Below are 21,446 nucleotides of genomic sequence, written 5' to 3'. Positions count from 1 at the left end.
TTTATAGAACAGCGTGGCCATGCTCCACGTGCGTTCGAAGCAGAACGTGGAACCTAGCTAGAGGAACCTTGCGTTGCTGTTGCCGCGTGATTTTTCATATGCCGCCAGGCAGTAGCGGTCCCAGAGATTGGTTTTAAGGGGGGCGATTTTTTTTTTTTTTTTTTTTTTGGGGGGGGGGGGGGGGGGGCGAGTCTTAGCGACACAGTGGTTTTTGGCGCCCCTTAGGCGGTGCAACGGCTGTCTCGAGCCCGCATTTCTGGCGGTCGCAACGCGTTTGCGGCCTCGCACAAGTGGGATTTAACTTCGCGCAAGTGGAATGCTTAAAAAAACTAAAAATAAGAAACTGAGGACCTCTTTGGGGGGGGGGGGGGGCGACCGCCCCCTTCACCCCCCCCCCCCTTGGGACCGCCACTGCCGCCAGGAGGCGGCGGTTTTCTGCAGTAGATGTAGAATATCATTTGCTATCGAAAAACCAAGCATCCATGAATTTTTAATAAAGGAACACTGTAAATATCCCTTGTGTACTAATTTCTTGTCTTATATTTGCGTAATGTCTTGTTCTTGTTCAACAAAGTTGACAAGTATGAACATATAAACCGGGCTTAGACGTTTACATTTGGCTGTGAGTATATACGACTATTGCGCAGTAAGCATTTTACTTTGGCTGGGTGGATAAATCGAGTTACAGACAGACGAACAGACAGACAGACAGACAGACAGAAATACATACAGACAGACCAAAATTTTTGGGTTTAAGTAGCCCAAGAAAGGCTATCGTCGTTAATATACGTAATTAACCGGCACCACCCGCGTTCCTTGTTAAGGGCGCCCGCTGGGTTGGTTTTTAAACGCAAAATTGGGCCCCGCAACACCGGCACGCGCGGGGAGAAAAGCACAAAGAGAACAGGGGCCGAATTCTCTAGAATGACGGGGCGTCGCTTTGAAGCTTCATGCCCTTGCCACAGTGCTTTTCTGCAGGGATTCTCCGTCCCGAAACAGCCCAAAGCGACGCCTTTGACCCCAGAACACATGCATTTGCATGGCGCTACCCCGTCGCTTCAAAGCGGCACCCCGTCGTTCTAGAGAATTCGGCCCCAGAACTCTCGCTGGCGCAGTTTCAGGCGGGAAATTTGAATTGCATGGGATGGTAGCAGTGAGCGGGTAACGATGCTACAGCCCATTATGGCGAATCACTGCTCTGCACTTCCGACAGCTTTCAGATTGAGTGGAACGGCTTTAATTTTTCGCGAGCTGGCTGCGTTGGTGAGGAGTGTTCATGCGGCGCATAATGATCGACCGGTCTGGTTGAATCTTTTGGATGCCTGTATCTGCTTGCCTGACTTTCGAAGGATGCAAAATGCAGTTGGAATTTGTGATTCTCTATTGGTGCCTTCTAGCTTTTGTATTGTCTTTTAGTCGCTATGTGTGATCGTTAGTGTGCCTAAATTTTCCATGCATCAAAGAAAAAAACTAATCAGTCAGGGCGGGAAAGATTTCGCTGCCAAAAATCTTGTAAACAGAACGCCCCCCGTCGATGTGGTTTCGAATCCCGACAGCTGCACGGATTTTTTTTTTTTATAATCAAGAAGCGTGCATCCAAGGGAAAATGCAACCACTGCAAATACCCACTCGACGAAACTGCGTGCATGTCTGCTCTTAAGTCTGCCTCAGAAAAGTTGTCAAGCCAGCAGCTGGTTCTGCAACAAGATATTCGAAGCATTAGATGGATGACTACCCGAATGTTATGCATGCACTACATTTGCTTTTCCGAGTACTGCGTGTTAGCCCCACATTAAAATGCGTCGTAAAAAACCACCGGAATCACCCATAATAGTTACCGCTTTAATAATATACTCTTTTCATTCGTCAGGTAGATTTGGTAATTAAATTTCGCGACATTTTTGTCCCCGCGGTGAAATAAAAGAGTACCTTTCCTCTGCCCTTAATCAATTATTAATTGTATTTGTTAAAAGACTCCAGGCCCAACTTCGTTCTCAGCCACGACCCAAACACTACAATCTATCACTAAGCCCGCGCCAAGAGGCTCTATTTCGTCAATTCTCGTATTTTTCTTGTTTCTGGGGTGTTAAAGGTGTTGTGCCACCAAATTTGTTGCTTGTGCATTCTTTGTTGCAAACGTTTTATAATTCGTTAGAAAGCATGATACATGCTCTCACACGCACATATTCTGAGTGAAAAATTTATTATCGCACGATTCATGTGAACAGGATTCGGTTTCGGTTTCTGGGCGCCGATTCAAGCAGTGACGTCACAGCGTTGCGCCATAGCCTCCTTTAGTAGGTTATATAGGAGGCTATGGTTGCGCGGACGCTCTGCCACGCGTGTCTACCATGCGGCGCTGCGGTACGTTGCGACTTTACTGCGGCGTCTGCTCCTTCACATACGTGCTTCACCACGGAAGTAAACACGCCAACTCGTCACGTCAAGCCGCGACAGCTCCGACCTGGATTCTTTGTCTGCATCCTCGGATGCAGACAAATGAAAACCATGGATTTGCAAACCATACAAATGCTAAAAAAAAACGCAAAAAAAAAAAAGCCGCCCCCGTCGCGAATCGAACCGGCAACGTTGACCGGATGGGCGGAACGCGCGAGACCACTGAGCCAGCGAACAAACGATTCCGCTTCGCGATATGGCCGGTGTACTAGATGGAGGCCCATCCTTGGAGTCGTACGTCGGTGTTTACTAGCTAGTTTACAGAATTCCTGGCTTGTAAACTCACATTTTTTAAATAGCGCTTGCGCAGAAAGGTTCCGCGAAGCCCCCGCGACAGCTTATCGCCATCAACTCTGCTCTTCTGCGAAAGCGCTCGCAAAAATAAGTGTGCCCGGCTGCGACTGCGATTTTGCACTGAAGGGATAGTGCTTGCCGTACTTTGGTTTTACGTTTTACGTTAAAAACCTTTGCCGATACTGATCCCTTATTACCCAAATTACCCTACGTAACTGTTCTTCTGCACGAAACTGACCTTATATTTTCTACAGGCGAGCCGATCGCACACACATTCCGGGGTAGCGGCGTCGCCGAAGAGCACGGCCGAAGCGTCGAACGCCAAAATACGGATCGCATTAGCGCTAGTGTTGAGTTGTATGTAGAGTTCCTGTATATAGCTCCCGCAGGGAGCTATATACAGGAACTCTAGTTGTATGGGCTTCATGGAACTTACTGAGCGTATTACCCTCCAGAAACTAACAAAATAGAGCCGCGTTCATTGCGGCACGAATGTTGTCGGGGCGCAGTTCTCGCTTCTCGGTCGATTGACGACGCGTCGTGCGACCAGTCAGGCGACCGGTTTTGTTGGCGTCTTCGGTCGGCGAGTCAGTCACACTATGGCGACTTTCCATCGGCCGACGTGTTTGTGTCGCCGTCGGCGTGGTGTGACAACGCGGTCTGGCAATTCGGCAGTCGGCCGATGTTTTAACGACTCGCCGGCGTCGCGTCGTCGTCGCCGTCGTATCGGTATAGTGTGTCGATACGACCAAGCGACCAAACAAACTGTGGTAACTGGAGTTCACGTTCACGTCGCCCGAGTCGCGCGTTGTATGACGTCACAAACTTTGCGGCGCTGGCAATTCACTGACGTCATGGTTAGTGGCGCTAGCGATGGGTCCCGATTTCCAGAAGAGCATTTAGGTAATTTTTAGAAGCGAATTAAAATATATATTAAGCGCTTGCTGTACCCAGCACTTCGTGTTGAGGGTCGTTGCATGCAGAGGAAGCCTACAGCAGGCTTTTTACAGACTTAAAATTTGGTGGCACAACACCTTTAATACGGAAATAAGTGAATGTGCATTCGTATATGCATTCGCAAGCAACTCAATACTTTGAAATGCACCTGCAACTGTCGGGACTCGATCCCACACAGTCTAAGAAAAAAGGGTACAAAAAGGGAGGAAATCGAGGCTTTTCTCCCCCGGACCAGCGAGATTCTCCCTTTAGCTAATTACACGTAGCGCCCTCTGTACGGCCTCGACGAAACACCGAAATGGGGGAGGAAATATTCTCCCCTGTCGTCTGCAATCTGCTGTCGGTGCCGACGCCGAAAACGAAACCGTTCATCGTTGCAATGTGGCTTTCGCCGATCGGGCGCACACGACGACTATGAGCAACACCTCCCCTGCGGTGGGCTGCTTGTTTGTTTTCTCGCTGTCTTTCTTTTTATTATTACCTCGTACCCGCCACGCTAACGCACGGCTCGCCAGCCGTGTGTTTGAAGCACATTCTGTGGGCACCGCTGCATGCTTGCTGTGGGCGGGCGACTTGCCTGCTCCCTGTTCAACTGCCCACTGCATTTGTGGACGTTTTATACTGACGCCCAAGAGTAAAAGAGGTCAGCGATGATAGCAAACTGCCCCTTTTTTCGTCAACGAGCACGGACCGCAGCATATTGACGCATCAGTTACCAACAACAAAAGGCCCCCATTCGGTAACATCTCTGCTGAATGGTTGCCAGACCAGTGGTGCGCTCTACGCTAAAAGAGCGAAGGCGAGGCAATGAGTGTCATTACACAAACATACCTGCCATACTGTTTCGAGGAACGTTTTTTTCTTCTTCGAGCTATTTTACTGTTTTTTACAAAACCTCAAATTCATAAAAGTTTGCAATTGCACGGGTTACATTTGATGAAATAACAAAACCCACCTAAGACTTACGCACTGCAGTGGGTTATCGAAACAAGCAACGATCTCACTGTTCATATCTGCATTCTCGGCGATCAGGGTTATAAATACTTTGTCGCTTTGTCAATGTTTAGTTGTGGCTTGTGATCATGCGGACATGTGAAAAGTGTACTATATGTTGTGGTGTGTATACGTGTATTATGCTTGCGATGTTGTGGGTTGCGTGTATTGTGCGTTGGGCGTTGGCAGTGCCTTTAATGAAGTGTATGTCGTTGTGTTGTGCTATGTTTCTTCCCAATATGTGCCCGCCCACATGCGGCCTCCGTGATGTTGGCTATAATAAATACGTTATCCATAAAGGACACCAAGGTGATGCTTCGTAGCTGCCCCTCCCCACCCCTACTTTTTTTTTTTTGCGTCATCTATCGGTCATTTTAAAACGTTTACGGTTGCTTTCCTTCGAGCACGCTAGAGGGCGAGCATTGCCAAGGATGCGACAGCGACGGATACGTTTTTCGCGTTGTCTGCGTTGCCTTCACGATGAGATTTACGATTTCAGACGATCCGCGTTCTTATGCATCGGTTGTAGCAGGTAAGGCGACTAACAACAACTGGTTGTTCTCAAACGGCCGCATTGGATGCTTGTGATCTCGTGTGAGGTGAACGGCGGGGTAACGAGCCTTTCGGAAATAAAGGCGGCATTTTGAAAGCAATCGGTATGACTTCTACTGTGTTTACGGCGGCGCGTTCGCTCTGAACGCGTAGGCGGGGCGCGCAGCGAGACGAATGCCAGTCGCGCATATACGATTGGCGACGTCGTTTGCTAACCGCAGTTCTGGTGCTCGGTAGGTAATTTCTTGGTTATTTTTGTGCATTTTGGGCGCACACAACCGCAGTAACCTACTTATTTGTACTTCCCCAATCCTCAAACCGATCAGCTCGCTAGGCCTTTATCGCATGACAACATTGCTTGGGTGGACGCTGCCAGGGGAGAAACGCTCCTCCATGAGCTCACGAAAGGAGGAAATCTTCCTCCACTCCTAGGGGTAGAAACGCGCTCCTCCCTCATAAAGGGAGAATCTTTCTACCTTTTAGGGAGCAATATATGATACATTCCTGTTTCACCCTTAAGGGAGAAAATACCACACCCTTTTTTCTTAGAGTGCACCACTACCGGAGTGCGCATGAGAGCAACGCGCTCCAGGCCGCTCGACCAACGCGGAAGCAGACGGAAGGGTGATGTTTAAGGTGTATTTCTTCACCGCTGTACCAAGTCGAACGTACCGCAGCAACCTATGTGCTTTTTTTTTTTTTAAATCTGCGCCACCTATAGTAAAACTTATTGATTGATTATTGGGTTTCACGCGCCGAAACTACACCGGTTATGAGGCGCGCCGTAGTGGAAGTATCCGGCTTAATTTTGATTTGACTAGCTGGGAATCTTTAACGTTGGCCGAAATCTCGACAGAAAGGTGTTCTCGCTTTTTGCGACCCATCTGAAAAGCAGGTACCGCGGCCGGGATTGAACCCACGTCCTTGGGCTCAGCATCAAAGGCCTCTTCTCGTATTTCTGGGTGAACCTGGTACAATCTTGTGCCTTTAAAACTTCCTGTTATGTCGTAGGGCAATCTCGTGCTATTAAAATAAAAAGAAAAACAACGCCATAGCCACTGAGCTACCGCGGCGGGGAGGTGTTCATGGTGGTAATGGGGGTGATGGCCGTCACTGCATGTCTCAATGTCGTTAGAGATTTCCACACTAATCCGCAGAGAGGAAAAAAGAGCGATGTATAGTGGGAAACGTTATGGACTCTACAAGAAAATGTAAAACTGCACGAAAAAAAAATGTCTCTGGAGAAGTTGGAAGCCAATCGTGCGCGCTTTTACCTTTGTTGTCCCCGCCATTGCGTCGCTATTTTAATATTTCTTTGGAAAGAAATTACCGAGTAAAACAGTAACCGACAAGTTGTCAAGTTGTCAGCAAAACCTCTTTGATAGTTTTGCGGTTCTTTTTCTACGAAGAAACTCTTCGCTCTGGAACACGGCGGTAATGACGAGTAAGAAGGCCAGACGAGAAAACGACGATTACTGGATGACAACAAAAAGAACTGCATTTAAATGAATTGTACCAAATTTTATTTATAAAAAGATTGCGTAGCATTACTGCCTTAGCGTCCGCCTGACTTTGGTTACTCCCTAGAACTTCTATCTAGGTGTTCATGTATTCCGGCACGCCCTATACCACAAGAAGTTTCACGCGCACTCAGCACGGACGCTCGCTGTTCTCACACGAGCTTTTAAAAGCTACAACCAAGTCTGCTGCTGGCCGTTGTGCACTCCAATTTGTATCTTCGCGCCCAATGTATGTCACGCGGCAGATCCCAATCCACTTTGTCAGCAGCCTTTTCAAATAAACCAATCGTGGAGCCACACGCTCTCCCACCAAATTCCCCAAGTTCTACTCCTCTCCCGCATATGGGGATGCAAGAGAGGGGACACATGCTGGCGAGAAATGTTCTCACGGTCCGCGAAGTTCTTTCTGGCCACATGTGCGTTGCACCTTGCGGGCGTAATGAAGAGCAACAGTGAGGCATGGGACGGCCTCGCAGGTATGCGGCCAGAGGGCCCGTGACTGTGACGTTCCGTCATCCCCCTGAGGATGCGCCATCCACAGGCGCCGTGGACGGAATTAGCGCTTCTTGCCACGACGTTACGGCGCTTTGCGCAAAGAACGGGCAAATGACCCCTCCGCGCGCGCCTTCCACTCGCATCTGTTTCCGTGCCGGTACAACACAAGGCGTCAGCAGCCCGGCAGTAGAGAGCCTTAGCATGCCGTGTGTACCGTGCGTATCGATTGTGGGGTTTGACGCGCCGACGCAACGCTGGCGAAGGGGGCGCCGTGGGCTTTGATTAATTTTGACCACCTGGGGGTCTTTAACGTGCACCGTAATGTCGTACACACGGGCGTTTTTGCTTTTCGCCTCCATCACAAGAGCGGCCACCGAGGCCGGGAATCGAATCCGCGTCCTACCGTGCGTACCGGGACCCAACTGGGCATGTGGGCATTCGTTCCGTTAGGGTGACTTAGTTCCGCTGATGGGCGGCTCCTGCCTTGCCGTGCCTGCGCATTCGTTCCGGTAAGGAGTTACCCTCCTCGCCGTGTCTGCGCGCGCATGTGCACTCGGGTCCCGGTACACAAGGTACACACGGCAAATTAAAACTACTGTTTGTGGTTTTATATTGTCAATAGTACAACCCGTGGTCACATGGGTCAAGAGCGTGCAGTCCGGTGAGAAACGTGTTGCTTCCGGCGGAAGCGAGTGTAGCAACATTAAATACATTCGTATCACTGGGTACGTAGTTTAGGGTGGCTGGGGCGCAGGAACGCGTTACAAAGGCACTGAAGGTGATTAGGTGTAATTAAGGGGTCCAACTTGGTCGGACTGCATGAGCGTGTGCTTCAACCGCATTCGCCTTCGTATGTGGAGGGCGGGCGATAGTGGTACAACACTGTTTCATGACCGTGCATGTCTGATCCCAAGAGGAATCGTAGTTTCCCGCACACCACTGTAGGCGCCCTTCCTGGGACGTCCTGTCATCTGCCGTTCAGGGAAAAGGAAGATACACGTCCATAGGCCGGGTGCCCTAAGCTACCCAAGGCAAGCGAGACAACGCTTCGTGACGGACGCAAAAGGGCACCAGTGCTGTCACTGCGTGTAAGGGCCTGCGCTCCCACGATAGGGTGGAAACCTGGGATGCCGCCTTTGCCAGCAGCCCCGAAGGCGGTGGGCCCACACCTTTCCGGACGTAGTTACGAGAAAAGCGGAGGCGCAGATCAGCGTTGACGAAGAACAGGGCGCGTGGGGTCGCCAATCAAACGGTGGCGCTTACTATACTCACGCCTGGACGCTGAGCAGCGACTGAGTGGCGACCGTCTTGTAAACATGGGTACAAGACATTGTTTTATTTCTTTGCTGCGTCGTTCAGAATAGAGGGCAGCCTGGCCATGCGGCGCCGCGATGAAAAGGCAGGATGGGCGGGAATTGCTTAGCACACAGAAATTCAAGAGTGCACATGAGCGAACAATGGCGGATCGGATCTGCAGCCAGTTGTACGGCAGGGTAAACGGGTGGGAGGACAATGCGGAACAGTGATCGGTGCGGAGCCGATCAATGCACCGAATGAACCCACAGTCTTCTTCCCGCTATCAGCAAGCACCATGCCGCCTATCTGGAATCGTGGGTCTGTGTGGTTTTTGAGCTTTACCGGCAACCGTGAAAGGGTCAGTTTCAAGTGCCAACCAGTTTTTCAATAATAGTTCGCTTTTGAATGTCATACGCAATACCACTTCCTAATCGATTGCGAGCCTGAAATCATGCGTGCTATTGTATTAAGCCTTATGTAGCAGCCTTCTATCACCGCACGGAATATCGCATTAGGTTTTATCCTTAACATCTGCGTCGCATATTGAACGTGGCAAAGAATGCCATTGTTCCGTACGATTTAAGTTATATTTTTTTGTCTTGCGCTGCGTATAAGATGCTTGAATTATGTCAATGTGAACGGCTTTACGAGTCGTCCAGTCCGAGAGGCCTCTTGCACTAATTTCCGCAACAACCTGATGGGACGCTTAAATGCTCGCAGAAATACTTTATGCAAAACAATATACCCAGGACAGGTGTCTCAGCAGTTTGAGGAAAGAGTGTCGACGTTATAATTTCAGCCGGTTCCTCCGAGATTTTTTCTTCGTGGTAGTGCGAAGAAACGTCGATGATAACCAAATAGGAAGCGTGTGATACGATTGGCGGGGTGTGGTGAAAACACCACGCCGATAGTCCGAGGAGCTGGTCAGGAACATGGAAAACGCAAAGTTGCGAAATGCCTGCTCGTAATTTTTGTCTTTTTTACAGAATATTGTTACAAGACGACGACGAGGACAGTATCACCATAACAATATCGCCTCGTAACAATATCACCAGAGGGAGGGGTAATGACTTACGTGGAGCATGAGCGTTAGAACGCCCGTTTTTTTATGACAGGTTCTACAGCCTGGTTGGTTGAGTGGAAGAAAAGGTAAGCCACATCGTCGTAGCTGGCCACAGCGATATATGAGACTATCCTCCCCTGATCAGCTGCCAAAGCTTTATTGCCGATGTGACACGGAAGATGATACCGGGATGCAAAAGGAACCTTTAGCGTGACCGATGTTGTCATCGGGTAGAGGTGTAGGTCAGTGCAAATGATGTGGGACTCCAGCCGGCAGTGAAAAGGCCGAGGGCTTTGTTCCGTGGCGTTGGAGCATTTGGGTACCCTATGTTTGCAGCGGTAAATCAAGAGTAGGGTGCTGTGGGAGACCCAAAACCCTCCACTCAGTTTGAGGAGGCGTAAGCAGCGCCCCTCCTCTTTAGTGAGGTGAGGGTGAACCTTGCGCGCCTCCCTCCGCTCCCTACGCGTGACTTTGGGGCGCCGGAGACTTCCGAGAGAAGACCACGTTCCAGACGCGCAGCGCACGCACGGTACGTAAATGCCTTTCGGCCACTTTTGCCTGTTCTTTTATTGACCGCTGTTTCCCGCCAGCGTGGGTCACGGCACCCACCATGTCGATTTGCGCATACCTTGATTGCGTCAGTGCGTTTGTCTAGGATGTCCGGTGTGTCTCCGGCCATTGCCCCGTTGCATTTGCGGGGTTGCCCGCGTCCGCGCTGTGACGGCTTGGGCCGTCTAACGTCAGCGGATGAGCGCCGAAGCCTCCCGGTCGAGCCCAGTGGCTTGAAATGTGTAGTGGCCACAGAGCGCCCCCTTCCCCTACCTCGGCGAGCGTCTCGGCCGGCCAACGCCGGCGGATGGTAACTGCTGCCCGAAGACGGGCTCGGCACACAATGACGGGTGTATGCCCCAGGGGCTAGGTGCGCAGTGCAGTGCAGTGTTTTGTATCATGGTTGTCCACGTAATAAAAAACTGTATTATGAAAGTTATCACTTCCCTGTGAAGGGATTGACGACGTACACGCGCGGCGAGAGTCGTGGCTCGCTCTGGAACCTGTTGTGGGCAGAGTCTCTCGGCATGGCAGTTCGGTGCAGCGCGAGAGCAGTGAGAACGAAGGGCCATTATTTTATTCTTTTCCTTTATGCTATAAAGATAAGGATGTGCCAACAGTGTCGACCTAAATGGCAGCTAAGTTTTCAAGTTCTTCGGAACCAGCAGGGATACATTTCTCCCTAACGATTGAATACAGTTTAAGAAACCTTCCCTTCTCCTTCTGACGCCCGGACAGAGCAGGACAATGAGACACCTGCTACGTTGGGCCCGCCACTTTCTCATTTTCCTGCTGGGCCTGACGTGGTGGACCCCAGTGGTACGAAGTTGCGTCCTTCGTGATACCATTGCGGTGTGCGACGACACTGTGTTGATCCCAAACAAAATATCCTCGTGAGTGGTAGTGGAAGCTCGTATAACGATGTGAGACAAGGCTCGAGATTGTGGCAAGTTGACGATGGGATGATGGAATCAGTGGAATGCGTGGTTGGTAGGGGGAAACGGCTGCCTCCGAACTTACAGTCCCGTATACGACTTGTTGCAAGTGCTCGAAGACCTGCGGGCGGAATTGTGAAGTCCGCAGGATTGAGGCATTCCGTTGGAGAGACGCAACGTCGGAAGGTGGTAGGGCAAAGGAAGGATCCACACGTTTTTGTGGATCACAGCTTCGGCCCGGTTGCGATTTTGACTGCGGGGTTTAACGCGCCGACGCTTCACAGGCGATGAAGCGCGCCGTAGTGGAGTGCTCCGTATTAATTTTGACCACCCGGGGATCTTTAACGTGCACTGAAATCACGTACACACGGACGTTTTCGCTTTGCGCCGCCATCAGAAAAGTGGCCGCGTGGCCGGGAATCGAACGCGCGTCCTTGCGCTCAGCAGTACAACGCCTTAGCCACTGAGCAACCGCGGCGGATCAACTAGAGATTGTACCGACAGGCGTAAAGCTATTGTTGACAACAGAGTTCGGATACTACCGTCTTAATTTACATCGTATTTTGAGGGTAAGCACTGGATAGACAATACGGGTTATGCGCGCAAAGTGTATACGTTAGCTGTGACGGCGCGGTATCTTCGCACAGATGGTAGCAGTGCTGATTGCCGATGCCTGAACCCGTGAAGTTAAAACATGCCTGTGCAGAGAGGTCAGTTTTCCAATAACACTGAAAGGCGGGCTAGTTGGTGACAATTTTTTGTGCGCTGAAGTTACATATGAAGGTTAGTTTTGTAATCATAGACGACGTTTTGTGACCGAGCTCAGTGATAATTGTCATGCGGGTTGGCGGCATCATTACCTCTATGGCAGATGATGAATCCATCACCGAGCTATCGGCATAAATGTGGGAAATATTGGGAACGGACGATATGCTCTAAAGTGAGTGACATCAGATCAGGTAGAGGTCCGTTTTCCTCTGTATGCCGAGCATTGTAAGTACAATTTACGAATGGGAAAAGGTACATGATGGCGTGCTAAAGTTTGATGGGCTCTAGTACGTGGGCAGTGAAATACCAAGTACTTCGGTTAGAGAGCACCGAAGCCAGCGCATGTTGCGAATGACATGGTCACAAACCACATGCGCGCACAAAGGAGCTCTTGCTTGCAGATGACAGCTAGCGAGAAGCGCCTACTCTCCTTAAGAGACCCTATGGTTAACTTTTTAACACGAAAGTGCTTTATGCCTGGATACACCAAGATTTCACCGACGTCATTTCCGTCACGGAAATGACGCCAGTACAACGTAGCAAGCCGCCTGTAAAGGGTGCACCCCTGCACGCAGAGACTTCTTGCCGGGAAGCAACCTTTAGTACTAAAGAGTACGTTATACTTAGGGTTGTTCGTATTCGGGTTTTACATTTTAACACGGAAGTGTTTTATGCCGGGATACACCAAGATTTCACTGGCGTCATATCCGTCATGGAAATGACGACGGTAGCTTTGCCGAGGCGACCCGCCCTCTGGAAGTCGCTCGCCAAGCACACCCACAAGACAACCACCGACCCGCAAACTATGCTCTTTTCGCTGCAGATATCGCTGCACATTTCACTTTCGTGTTTTACGATTCCTATGACAGAGGAATCAACCACAGTTTTGTTCAGGTACCCGGAGGCACACTAGCATCACTTTGGCCTGCAACCCATCTAAAAATCATGGCTTAGTTGTTTAAAGCGTCTCAAGGGCAGGCAAGTTGTAATGAAAGAATTCCTCACAGAGTGTGCTGTAGGGCCTCATGAGAGACGCCACTGAGCATCCTCCATGGCTGCTGTACATCATATGAAAGAGGGAGGAAAACACCGCGAAACGGATGAAAGAAACGGAAAACTGATGAAAGACGGACTCAATTGGCAATGCGAACTGTAAGTTTATTTGCAATCAAGAGGTGAAAAACCAGGTTTCCGGTGGATCTCGAAGACTACGGGACGAGAGGTCCGGCGCCCAGACTTAGTCTCTCAGTCTTCGCTCCACAGTCGTTACTTCATCTATCCGCTCAAGAAAGGTGGACGGGGAAAAGATGAGCATCCTCTCCCGGTGTGCAGCACCAACTCTACGCCGGCTGCCGTCGGAAAATCCGGTGAGAAAGACGCGGCCGCTTCTTGGAACACGTGGCGTGTGAAGGCGCCGCGCGACAAGCTTTCTCACGGTCCGTGCTGCTCTGCCGAGGAATCGTGCCAGTTAGTTCGTCGACGTGTCCGACAGGCATCCACGTTTAGGTTTTAAGACGGTGGTGGTGGTGATGTTTATTAACGGGTGGATCTAGCCTTGCGTGATATGCCGGCAATTGCTCCTCCGATCAACACCTTCTTGCTGCTAAGCGCGGGAAATCACCAGGAGTCACTGAGGCGTGTGTCACTTAAAAACCCGAGGATCAGGCGCAAAATGTCTTTCTTGGCTATCCAATGTCCTATAGGAAAAATTATATCAACCAAAAAGTCATGCGGAGTGGCTCTCCTTCGAAGTTCCTTAAACAAAGCTAACCTCCCCGTCGCATGGTCTCGGCCGTCCATAAGAAAATATCCGATATCACCTGTTACAGAACACGTTGCGCGCAGAGGTGAGGAGGCAAGGTTCAGCTTATGAGGGCACGCCGGTGTCCGCGCCGAGTTGGTCCGGATGTGGAACAGTAAGGATGCCTCTGTCCTCTTCATTCCTGTGGTAACACAAGGTTGGTGTTGTGTCCGCCAAAGAGATCTGAAGTGTTCTTTATTTATGGTGGTTTTTACGATTCGCCGTTCGTCTGGAGACACTTTCAGAAAACGAGTACAAGTTGTCGCTTCACGGGTCAACTTAACCGCGGCCTCGTTTCCAGGCACTCCGACATGGGAAGGAACCCGCTGGAAGCGAACGCTAATCACGTTTTCATTTAGCTGCTGAAACAGATGTAGGAAGCGTTGGTAAGTTTTAGGCGCGAAATCCAAGCTGCAAAAGGTGTATGGCGGACTTGAAATCCGTAAGAATTACCCCACCCCGCACCCGAAGCTATTTGATCTTTTTCAAGGCCGCCTCATTCGAAGCCGAAAAGATGGTGTCAAATGGTCAATGCAAGCCGCCCAGGAAACGTTTATGCCAGGAAGCACAAAGGCCGCTGCGCTGGTGTTTAATTCTCTGTCGACAGATCTATCCGTAAGCACGGGAACACAATCTCCGTACAACTGGTCCAAGTGCTCAAGTGCTAATATTCTCGCTTCAGCCGCTGGTGTAAACCTCTTCGAGCGAATGCCCGGGATGGCGAGCTGACACTCCAAACTCTCGAAAGACCACGGCGGGTCCAAGTCATGTTGATTCTTCCGCCATTGCGGGTAGAGAATGCTCAGAATGTTGAGTGTTGAGAACATTTGAGGGACGTCATGTCCGTCACAGAAATGACGCCAGTACAACGAAGCAAGCGGCCTGTAAGGGGTGCACGCCTGCACACAGGGTCTTCTTGCGGGGAAGCAACCTTTGGCACTAAAGAGTATGTTATACTTATGGTTGTTCGTGTTCGGGTCCTATATTTTAACACGAAAGTGTTTTATGCCGGGATACACCAAGATTTCACTGACGTCATATCCGTCGCTGAAATGACGCGCAGTACACCTTTGCCGAAGCGACCCGCCAGCAGGACGTCGCTCGCCAAACACACCCACAAGACAGCCGCGAATCGCAAATCATGTTTAGCTTCAGATTTCGCTGCACATTTCATTTTAAATGCATAGCATTTTAGTAACTCACAATGTCACGCGGCGTTGGCGTGCCTTGTCGTAGTCCGCAGGCGCGCCTTGTCGTAGTCCGCAGCCAGGCCACTACACTATAAAAGAACTAACAGTTTCGGCGCCCGGTTTCGAACCCATTACGCCGCGCGTGAAACGCAGGGTGCCCGGCGCACTACCGACTGAGCCACGAAACCGACACAGATTTCGATGCACCGAACGCGCCTTATATCCTTCACTCATTTCTGGTTTGTTTCGAAAGCGCCACAAGTTGTCCCGCGCCTCCGAAAGATGGCGACACGGGTCCCGCGATCGAGAGATACGACTTGCCGGCGCACCCCCCGGAAATGCTGTGCATTTGATCGTGCCCCTCGCGAGGGGGATGTGTTTTTTTTTTCATATACAGATCACACCAATAATATGGCCACGTTACGGCGCTTTGTAGGCCAGGCTGCATCGCAGGGCCAGCTCGTCTTTTGTGTTTTACCGATACTGATTACAGAGGAATCAACCACATTTTTAAAAAAATAATAGCGAGTTTTGGCTGACCGTTTTTCACGGTCCGCTCTGCTCCGTTAGCAAGCGAGAGCGCCATTGCGCATGCGTGGCGCGCTTGGGCGCGAACGGCATTGGCTCCCGTGGCGCTGAGCGGGCCGCCGATGGCGGAGCGGACCGTCGACAACGGTCAGCTAAAACTCTCTAATAGAGAGTTTTAGCTAACCGTTTTCGACGGTCCGCTCCGGTATCGGCGGCACGCTCAGCGCAACCATAGCCAATGCCGTTCGCGGTCAAGCGCGCCACGCATGCGCACTGGTGCTCGCGCCTGCTATCGGAGCGGAGCGGACCGTGAAAGACGGTCAGCTAAAACTCTTATCGCCGGAGCGTCATCCGGCGACTGGCTCAGCGCCTTATCACGGTAGACAGCGGGGAAATAAGCGAATGTATAGTTCGCATGCGCAGAAATTCCCCGGCAGTGCAACCGTCTGCTAGGCTGTCCCCGCCACCACGACACAACTCCTTCCCGATGGTTATCAGACGCTTTCTGTGAACAAGGTGCACGGGGATTGTTGTCAGTGCCCAACACAGAAGATTGCGGGCTGATCATAAGTGAAAGCAGCTGTGTCGCGCTTGCGTGAACAGCCCAGCAGACGAAGGTTGCACTTGCGGGATGGTTGTGCGCGCGGATGCGAACTACTCCCGCTCGTTTCGCCGCTTTCTACTGTGATTAGGCGCTGACCCACCCGCCGTTCGACGTTACCGCGATATTATTGAACATTTCGGTGGCTGTACAGTCCAGCGCGATTTGGTTCTTATCGCGCCAGCGTGGACCGACACAGGTGGTCACACCAATAGACCTACTTTTTGGTTGAGCGAGCGCTACGGTAAGCCTTCCCTAGTGCCTCCTTGGGTGCGCGCTGGCGATGTAGGAAGTGCTCAAACGCGCTGCCACTCACCTCAAAGCAAGCCAAACCACTACCATATCGCCCGGTCCACGCTTGCACAGTTGACTTTAAATTGCGCTGCGTTCGTTCGAACGACGGGCCTTCTCGGATGCGCGATCTCAGGAAAGTAGCGTTGCCCGATGCATAGGCTGGGAGCAGATTCTACTGATATCTGCCACACTCCTTAGCGCCAAAACAGCCGCGTGCCGTTGTTTGAACGCGCTCGTGGTCCAACATCGGCGCCAGGTAACATTCGGTGACAACCAGAGGACTGGGCAGTATACTCTGTCCAGTAAGACGGACGTGCAGCGCTGAACTCAGCGCCGCTGTTCCCTTTTAGGAACACCACCACATGTTCCTCCAAAACTGGAAGCCGAGTCTGTACGAAACTGGAACACTGCAACTGAGTGACCTAGGATTCTACTAAAGTCGATGAACTCGAATTTTCGGACAGGTCATACGACGCTCTGCAAGCGGTCAATTACGCAAATTGAGATCGCCGTACGCGAAGGGACGGTTGCAAGCCGATGGAGGTCGCATCGAGGCTCTTGTTCGGGATGGCGAGGTGATGAGGCACCTAGGTACAAATCGAAGCGCTTGCGACGTCCACGACTCTAGGCCCAATTATAGGCCTCAAAATACACTCGTGCAGCGCAAACATCGAATTTCACTCACCCCTGGTCCTCTATCCGGACGGTGTCGTCGATAACCGCGTCGAATGATTGGTAGCCGAAGCTTTCTAAAGGTTCATCGCTTAACCACATCGGCGAGGGGGCGCGGCCGGACATGTGTACTCCACACCTGAGTATCACTTTCTCTGGGAGTAGTCCACATGATGAAGCACAGCTGTGCCGCACAGTGGGGGAAAGTTCTCGTTCCGCACTCTATAGACTCCGGCCGCGAAACGGGAGCCAGAAAGGCGCTCCCGTAGGAGCAGCCCAACAACCGCCCGCCAGCACGCACAAAGCCAGTCTGTGAAACAGGTCGCCGAGTACAGCGGTGTGTGTCCAGTGCAGAAGGCCGACCTCCTCATTGGCTGAAACTGTCGAGTCATGGGCTGTCTGAAGATGAATCCCTGATATCGAGCGGCGCGCTTCGCATGAGCGACAAAGCTGGCGCTTTTTCCCGAAGACTGGGGGCGTCTGCGACCCGTTGACGCGTGGCGTGACCGGGCACGTTGAAACATTTATCGTCTGCTCGTGTGATCGTTATTACAGCAGCTTCCTTTTGAATAGCGTGAAGACGACCCCAAGAAAGACGATAGGGTGCCTCGATTCGCGCTCGTCCGCCATACGGCGGCGCTGGTATCGAGGCACATAGAGGCCGGGCGATACAAGAGCTGCCCCCGTCTTAGGGCTTTTCAAAATGCAACCTTCCCTACTACAAGTGTTTTTTGGGCTACGCAGCTTGTTAAAGTTTACGACTTTTAATTGATTGATTGATTGATTGATTGATTGATTGATTATGAGGCTTAACGAACCGACGCTACACAGGTGATGACGCCGCAGCGCCGTAGTGGAAAGCTCCGGATTGAATTTGACTTCCTGGGGATCTTTAACGTGCGCCGAAATCTCCAACGTACGGGCGTTTTCGCTTTTCGCCTCCATCAGAAAAGCATTTATGGTTTTTAAGGCGCAGATCTTATAGAGGTTAACCTCGAATGATGCAGAAACCCAATTAAACCAACGAAGCCCACAAGCAAACAGAGATATGCGAGCCGTGCATGTGTAATAGTAGATTAATGAATGATAAAGTTAATGAACGATTGATAAGTGTTTGAAAGTAGTGATTAAAAAGGTAGGATTAAGTCGTATTGCGATGAGTTACGATGAGTAAGACGGGATAAGAAATAATAAGATGGGAATTAAGATGAATTTATTTGGATTAAGATGAATGATAATGTGCTACTTTGGTTGATTAAGATGAATTAAAATAGATTAAGAGGAATTACGGGGACTAAGAACATGAAGATGGGATAAAGTGACTTAAGATATGGATTAACGCGGATGAAGATGGATTAGGGAATGTAAAATAGCATGGCTGTGGTTTCGATGTGTGGACGGGCATATGAAGGATAGCCGTCACAATAGTACGCAAGGAAAGTTCCGCGAAGATTTTTTTTACCCACACACTATATTTCCCAAAGGAGTATTCTAAACTCTTGCCGGCACCGTCCCGTCAACGGGTTCATGATCATTCCATCACTACACACGAAAACTTTCACATACTCCCGCTCCCAGGAATATGCACCGTAGGCACCACAGCGCTCGGCGTTCACAACGCCCAACGCCCTACACAGGTCACTCAGCTGAAGGAAGGATGCGCTCTATGCTGATTCGCGCTACCTATACCCGCACGATCCCCAATTTATGCCCTCGAAGTTTGACTCAGTTCTAATGTCAGAGAGCTTTAGCACTTCTCTCAACTTTGTTTATGAAGGAATGGTGAAGTTTTTTTAACACGTAAGTGTTTTATTGTCGGATACACGACGATTTCGCTGACGTCATATCCGTCACGGAAGTGACGCCAGTACAACGGAGCAAGCGGCCTGTGAAGGGCGCACCCCTCCACACCACGTCTTTTTAAGGGGAAGCAACCTTTAGTACAAAGGATACGTTATCTTTAGGGTTGCTCGACCTCGGGTTTTATATTTTAACATGAAAGTGTTTAATGCCAGTATGCACAAAGATTTCGGTGACGTCATATCGGTCGCGGAAATGACGCAAGTACACCTTTGCCGAAGCGACTCGCCAGCAGTACGTCGGTCGCCAAGAACACCCTCAAGAAAGGCGCCGACCCGCAAATCATGCTCAGCTTCAGATTTCGCTGCACATTTCACTTTCATGTTTTACCGGTTCCTATGACAGAGAAATCAACTACAGTTTTTTTTTGTGCGCCTGACAATATGTTCGTACCACCGCCCATGATCACAATTGCTTGTGATTAAATATGCGTTTCGAGCAGCAAGTCTCAGGTGCGCCAAAGTAACGTGTCCCCCTGATGCTAATGTATAAGCATCAGTTACCTATGTCGGTCGAAAATCCAGTGTCCATGGTGTTCAGAATGGAGACGGCTTAGGGGTGAAGGACAGGTATACACCAATGCTCCGAATGGCGCCACATTTCTCGGGGAAGCTCCCATGAAGAAAAGTGGGGTAATGACTTGCGCTGAGTATGATTCGAACCAGGGTCCTCCAGAATATAAGATGAGCAGGGAAGACCAGGGGCCGAACTCTCTTGAAACGACGGGGTAGCGCCATGCAAATGCATGTGTTCCGGGGTCGGGACTGTCGCTTTAGGGTGTGTTGCGAAGGGACTGAGCCGCAGAAAAGCAGTGTGGCAAGGGCGCGAAGCTACAAGCGAAACGACGGGGGGCAGTGGGCGTCACTTCGCGCCCTTGCCCCACTGCTTTTCTGCGGCTCAGTCCCTTCGCAAAACACCCCAAAGCGACGGCCCGGCCCCGGAACACATGCATTTGCATGGCGCTACCCCGTCGTTTCAAAGCGACGCCCCGTCGTTTTAGAGAATTCGGCCCCTGGACAATCCTAGATTGTTTTTTTTATTGCCGGACTTCAACACATTCACAAAAGCAACACATTACATCACCGTAGAGATAATACGATGCCACCATCCAGATATTTCTGACGCCGTTAAAGAAATCTTGCACCCCTCGGTCTAGTGACGACGATGGTGGAACGCGAAGTCTCGCGATGGATTCTTTGGTGGGCAATCCCACACTGCGAGTATGTGCTACTCTGGAGGTACGCACCACATTTCTACAATGCCCACAGCAACTCTCGGGTGTGCACTCCGTAGGCCTAATGTTTGCGTTTGGGGTGTACAGTCATGGACAATTCAAATACGAACCGTAGAGCGCACGGCGGAAGTTACCGGTGCCGTCACCCCCCTGCGGCCGTGGAAAATGCACGGACATGCGCAGTTGAGATATCGGGAGCGAGGCTGCGTGTCCCACTGCGATATGCTGCCCTCGGTTCACTCGCATGCTTGCCTTGTCGCCATGCCGCAAGAGCGCTGCAAGGACTGAAAGTTCCAGCGCTGCTGCAGCTGACGGTGTTGGTCGCGTTGAGAGCAATGCGGCGCTCCAGCTGCCGCCAGAGCTTGCGTTGGAAACGCGTGCACGCTTTCGGAAGGATTACTACTGAGTTAATCATGCTTTCTGGAAGAAAACCAGAGCACAGAAATGTAGACAAAAATAAATGCATGCCGCCTTGGCATTGCGTTGTTTTGCGTTCGGGGTGCAGTGGCTCGGGAATTGAACAATGAGCTGGCTGCCAGAAGGGCCTCTGTTTAACGGAGTCACGGCTGAGTCATTTCGCGGATTCTGCAGGTGCGTGCGCGGGCGCGGCACGGTTACGCTACGTCGGCGATTGCGGGGACTCCTATATACTCCAACGCCATATAACCGCCGGCACGTCCAGCGGAGCTCGAAGCGCTTCGGCGGCACAAGCGCCGAGCGCAGCGCGTTGGGCACGTCTATTATCGTCGACCCCGTATCCCGGCATGCACCTCACCAGATCGCCCGGAGTGAGCGCCCGCTCGCTCGCCAACGGCCGGGCTGGAGCGGTGGCACGACCGTTTCGTTAATTTTACGACATTTGGCGCACTAGTCGCAAAACCTTCTGCGCATGCGCCAGCCGGAGGGTGCGCTGGCTGCCAACTGGGTACGCGTAGCTACGCTAGGCCGACCGTGTTGGAGTGTACATGGGTAGAAATTGCTGTTTTCGCAGCCTAGCCTACGCGCCATCGCCGACGCACGGACGCGCGCACGCCCGCGTGGGAATTCTGAGTATAAGGTGCTGGACACATGTACGACTAGTGCACGCGATTCGCATGCGACTGCTCGTTACGATTGATCGTTAGGACCCGTTTTGGCGTCGATCGCTGGTCGGAGGAGGCTCACGACGTGCGACTGGCAAGCCAGATGCAGTCGTGCCATCGTCGCCGTCGTCGTGAGGCCACAGCCAATGAGAGCCCGCTGAGCCCGCAACCGGCTTGCGTTGCTCTGGTCGGCTCGGGTGTTGAGAACTATAGGCTTAGCGTCCTGGCGAATATTTGATCGCCACTACCTGTGCAACTGCGAATGACAATCCGTAACACAACTTTTCACCACACTATCATCCCTT

The 21,446-nt window shown here is 51.2% G+C and overlaps 2 protein-coding genes across 2 annotated transcripts in view; both read right to left on the bottom strand.

Annotated features, from left to right (window-relative positions):
- LOC144146983 (uncharacterized) overlaps positions 1-17,382 on the bottom strand; it is a 183,290-nt gene extending 165,908 nt beyond the window's left edge. Inside the window, exon 1 of the mRNA XM_077678973.1 lies at positions 16,979-17,382. Within this exon, the coding sequence (XP_077535099.1) occupies positions 16,979-17,091 (113 nt within the window). The 5' untranslated portion in view covers positions 17,092-17,382. The remainder of the gene's footprint in view (positions 1-16,978) is intronic.
- LOC144146984 (2-Hydroxyacid oxidase 1-like) overlaps positions 1-21,446 on the bottom strand; it is a 430,316-nt gene that overhangs the window by 179,080 nt on the left and 229,790 nt on the right. The window lies entirely within an intron of this gene.

The sequence above is a fragment of the Haemaphysalis longicornis genome, unplaced genomic scaffold (assembly GCF_048455015.1).
Source record: "Haemaphysalis longicornis isolate Haplotype H1 unplaced genomic scaffold, Haemaphysalis longicornis Haplotype H1 scaffold_7, whole genome shotgun sequence".
Lineage (NCBI taxonomy): Eukaryota > Metazoa > Arthropoda > Arachnida > Ixodida > Ixodidae > Haemaphysalis > Haemaphysalis longicornis.
The sequence above is the reverse complement of the archived record's forward strand: the minus strand, read 5'-3'. Positions and strand labels throughout refer to the sequence as shown.